Below are 5116 nucleotides of genomic sequence, written 5' to 3' on the forward strand. Positions count from 1 at the left end.
GAACACATCTTTAAACTCCTTCAATAGGGCACGCAATCTTTCCCTCACTTCCGTTTTCATACTAGTACCGATTTTCACTTCCTTTATCTCATCCTTCTCTCCCAAGTTAAGTATTTCAATCTCCTCCTGATGGGGTTTTATCTCCTTAGACTCTTGTTCCACTAATCTCAATAATTCTGGAGAGGGTTCCACATCATCTTCGAAATCATCTTCCGTATTATTGATAGGGTGCTCAAAATTAGGAACATTGATATCATTATTTTCAAAACAATCATTGTCACATCTGCATCATTTAAATTTATGAAAAAGTATAAATAAATAAGATAAACAAAAAATGCCAAATGATGATGAAATGCAACTTTATTGTCACGCTGAGTGAAAAGTAAAAAGAATCAATCCGCAAAACTTTAGTTCTAAAGCCCCAATCGAAACTATGAGCTTAATTAAAACTATTACATTTTGTTCACATTAAGCATCACAGGTAAATCCAGTGTTTCCCAATTGTTGAGTTGAGTATCAGGGGAGCAAGCCCACACGAAGCTCAAACTTTGAGGCCTTTCTTAATCCTCCACAGCTGCTATCTGGCCATTGTTGATCCACCCAGCACTGCGGAAGCTTTCTTTGATGTCAACAATGTGAATTTTGCTCTCTCTGGGCCCTCGTCTTTCTGCACGGGCCAGACTGCGCTCTTTTCTTTCTTCAATCATCCTTTTCCTGTCTTCCTTGGTAGGTTTGTACCCCAAGCCATATCTGTTCTTATTTTCAACGATTTCTAGAGGGAATGCTCGCCCCTGCCGATATTTGCCCAAACCTTCCCCATATATATAGCCCTCTCTTAGCATAATCTTGGCCATCATAATAGAAGCACATGATAGACGAGGATTTACTGGAAATGGTTCCACACAAGCATTTCCCACAATTTCCAACGATTGGAAGGCTGTCTCGAGAGCTTCTTCAGCCGCCTCGATGTAGCGCGTGGATGATGGTCCACTCACAAGAAGATCCTCTTCTCCTGATACTATCACCAACTTATCTCCTATCACATACTTCAACTTCTGGTGTAGTGTAGAAGGCACAACTCCCGCAGAATGAATCCATGGGCGCCCCAACAGACAACTATAAGCTGGCAGGATATCCATAACCTGGAATGTTATTTGAAAAACGCATGGGCCAACTTGCATTGGTAAATCCACTTCTCCCATCACTTCTCTTTTACTGCCATCAAACGCCCTCACAATCATTGAACTAGGCCTCATATGCATTCCTTCGCAAGGTAGCTTTTCCAAAGTTGCTTTCGGCATGACATTCAAAGAGGACCCATTGTCCACTAAAACACACGCTATAACATGATCCAGGCATTTCACAGAGACGTGAAGAGCCTTGTTATGCCCTCTTCCTTCAGCAGGTATCTCTTCATCCGTAAAGGTGAGATAATTATTAGCAACAATATTGCCAACAATACCCTCGAATTTATTCAATGAAATACCTTGCTCCACGTGAGCCTCACTGAGTATCTTCATTAGCAACTTTCTGTGTGATGCCGAATGCATGAGCAAGTCTAACAAGGATATGCGAGCAGGCATACGATTTAACTGTTCCACCACCTTATATTCACTTTGTTGTATGAATTTTAAAAATTCGCAAGCCTCCTCCTCAGAAACTTCTCTCTTCTCTTCCTTGTCGGGGATCTCCTCTGTCTGTGCACCCTTCCCCTTTAAGAATTCTTTTGCCTTCGCGGCCATCGTTGCTTCCTTATCATTAACCCTTTCTCGAGCCAACTCTGGTGATGTGAAAATTCGACCACTCCTAGTCATTCCCCCTATCCCCGATATGTTTTTGACGACAGGGTCAACGCTTTGCGTTTCGCCTGACGCATGCGTCCCATATCTCCATGGGACGGCTTTTTCGTTCTTGTAAGGAAAAGGGGCTGGTACATGGATAACTACAGGCGACCTTCCTTGAGTTGGTGGGATAGAAGTAGTCTTAGTGAAACGAATCACCAATGGTTCTGGTACAATCATACCGGATTCATCACCAGTTTGTGCAAATACATCACCCTCCTCCCTCTTGTAGCATACCTGCATCAGACCACGATCTAGCAGGTCTTGCAGAATTTCTTCAAATTCAACACACTCCTCAATAGAGTGCTCAGCCTTTGGGTGGAGCGCGCATGCCATATTCTCATCATAATCACCCTTCAAGATACCCACTTTCAGCAACGCCTCCAAGATAAATCTCCTAGAGCTCTTGACTTCTTTCACATTTCTCACCAGCTCATGTTCTTTCACTTCAACAGCATTCGTCGAAGCACTTCCATGCCCAGATAAAGGATTGGCCTCGACATTAGGCTTATCCTCTTGGAACTTTAACCACCCAGAATCAATTAGAGTCTGCACTTTATGCTTGAAAGCCAGACACCTCTCAGTGGAATGACCAGCGGCCCCTCCATGATAACTACACTTTGCCTCTGCATCATAACCTCTTGGGTACGGAGGCTGCAAAGGCTTCAGGGGACAAACGACAACTAGCCCTTGTTTAATAAGCTGAGGCAATAATTCCGTATAAGTTGTAGGAATTGGAGTAAAGTTAACATAATTTCTTTCCTGGTTCCTTCTTGGATAAGCATTTGGACCCACATTCATATTGGAACCTACATTTGCCCCTCCCCTCCAATTATTCGTCGGGATGTATTGTGGTTGATAGTATCCCGGTTGTTGTTGAGGCCTAATTTGATGACCAAATGACGCGTTAGCTGCATGTGGATGCTGACCCCAGTATGGTCGATAGTTATGAGTGGGAGCCTGACCTCTCCACACGGGGGTTGCAGATGTTGCATGCACGTCTCCCTCCTTTCTTTTCCCTAAGTTGAAATTGGGTTTTTTGGAGTTTGCACCCGCCGACGAGCCATATGCAATCTTCCCATTTTTCAACCCGATCTCTATCCGCTCGCCTATCACAATGATATCGGCAAAATTTGAAGATACATTTCCCACCATATGTTCATAAAATGGTGGTTGGAGCGTATTTACAAACATTGCCACCATTTCTCTATCATACAAAGGTGGCTCGACTTGTGCAGCCAATTCCCTCCACCGCTGAGCATACTCCTTAAAACTTTCGTTGTCTTTCTTCGACATGTTTTGCAGCTGTAAACGATCTGGCGCCACATGTGTATTGTATATATACTGCTTCACAAAAGCATCAGCCAAGTCCGCCCAACAACGAATTCGAGTCGGCTCCAGATGGGTATACCAGTTTAACGCCACTCCAGCCAAACTATCTTGAAAAACATGGATGAGCAGCTGCTCATCATAAGCATATGTAGCCATCTTTCTGCAAAACATGGTCAGATGGCTCTTTGGGCATGTATTTCCCTTATACTTCTCAAAATCTGGTGCCTTGAACTTATGTGGTAATTTGACGCCAGGAACCAAACTCAATCTGGCAACATCTCCGAATCCATAACTTTCATACCCCTCAACAGCCCTCAATCTTGCCTCTAGGCTCTCAAGTTTATCCTTTGCCCCATCGACATTACCATTTACCCCCTGAAACGAAGTATATGGTGCAGCCCTGGTAGAAAAACCCTCTCCGGTAATCACAGGTGGCACCGGGGTTACTCGTATTCCATCAGTCATGCTTGCATGCATCCCTTCATTTATCATGGGTGCGGACATTACAACCGGTCCCTGAATACTGATTGGCGGTACGTTGGCAGTGGTAGGGAAAGAGAATGAAGTCTGCTCCCCTTCTGTGTATTCTCCCACCGGTGGGGTGTAACCTGGAGGTAATCCATACATTGGGAACGGAACAGATTGGCTCCCAGAACTGAACACCGGAGGGTAATATTGAGCATTTCCCTCAACTTGCGAAGACGTCGCCCCTCCCGTAGTCTTCAGGGCTTCGAGAGCCGCCAAAATCTGGGCCATTTGATCCTTCAACTGGCTGACATCAGCCTTAATAGATTCGTGTGACTGCTCCCAATTCTCCATGACCTTCGAGTTAGCTCTGGTCCTGTACGGATGTCGTGGAAAATTTGCCGTTGTTTCCTCACTTGTACTGCTGATTATTATTTTTTTATTAAATTAAATTAGATAAGGATGAAAAATGCAAAACAAAAGAAAACATGATGCATGCTAATGATAAGTGGAAATCACAGGATAACGATGACAATACTGATGGAAAATTAACACAAGCCGATACCAAACAAACATCCCTTATCTTTCATTTAAAGAAAATTTGATCCATTACATAGTCTAAGGAACAAAACACATAATTCTGATGTACATCAATCCCGCCCCCGGGCAATGAAAGATTTCATCTCTCCCACCAACCATTTACAATGATTAATAAACAATTCTATTTCCACTGGTGAATTACAAAAATGAGTACTAGCTTCAGCATTCGACACCATCCTGGGGATGTCTTCAATTGCCCCGTTTGCCAAAGCAGCCAACTGAGAGAATCTTTCCTTCCAGTGCTTTACAGCCATTTCTTGCTCGGCGATGTGCTCTTCCATTCGCTTTATCAAGGCCTGATGCCTTTCTTCAAAATCTATCGACCTCCATCGCTCCTCCTGTTCCTCGATATATTCCTCCATTTGTTTTATCAGAGTTCGATGCTCTTCCTCTGCTTCTGTTAGCTTCCAACGCTCCCTATTCATATCCGCCTCAAACGACATGGCCATCTCTTTCATCTCATGCCCTGCTTTTTCTATCTGAATCTGCGCTTCTCTTAATCTCTTCAGGGCTTCTCGTTTATCTCTTTTGGCTTCTTCGTAGAGGTGCTTCCACTCCTTCCCCTCTTCTAAAGCCACCTTCTTCTCATTTACCCTCATGGATAATTCCTTACTCGCGGCAGCTAGATCCTGTTTTACTCGAAATGTGTAATCCCTCTCAGCCTTCTGGCTTTTGACAAGGTTTTCATAAGCCCGCGACTTTTCTTCATTATCATTTTTCATATCCACAAGATCATTACGCGCCCTTTGTAATTCGTTTTCCAACTTAGCATTTCTTACTTTCAATTTATTCATCTCAGCCTTCAATTGTTGCACCTCTTCATTTTCTGGAGCTTGGGATGGTCCTTCACTAGCTGATTGATCCTTGATTGGCTTGAA

General features: G+C 43.6%; 1 protein-coding gene across 1 annotated transcript; it reads right to left on the minus strand.

Annotated features, from left to right (window-relative positions):
- Window positions 1-560: 560 nt before the first annotated feature.
- LOC148195411 (uncharacterized) lies at window positions 561-3665 on the minus strand. The gene is made up of 2 exons (XM_088095197.1): window positions 2466-3665; window positions 561-2363 (listed from the first exon to the last, which is right to left on the minus strand). The coding sequence occupies exons 1-2, from the start codon at window positions 3663-3665 to the stop codon at window positions 561-563; spliced, it is 3003 nt and encodes a 1000-aa protein (XP_087951323.1).
- Window positions 3666-5116: the final 1451 nt, after the last annotated feature.

The sequence above is a fragment of the Vigna umbellata genome, chromosome 7, assembly GCF_029865625.1.
Source record: "Vigna umbellata cultivar VRB3 chromosome 7, Vumbellata_1.0, whole genome shotgun sequence".
NCBI classification, from domain to species: Eukaryota; Viridiplantae; Streptophyta; class Magnoliopsida; order Fabales; family Fabaceae; genus Vigna; species Vigna umbellata.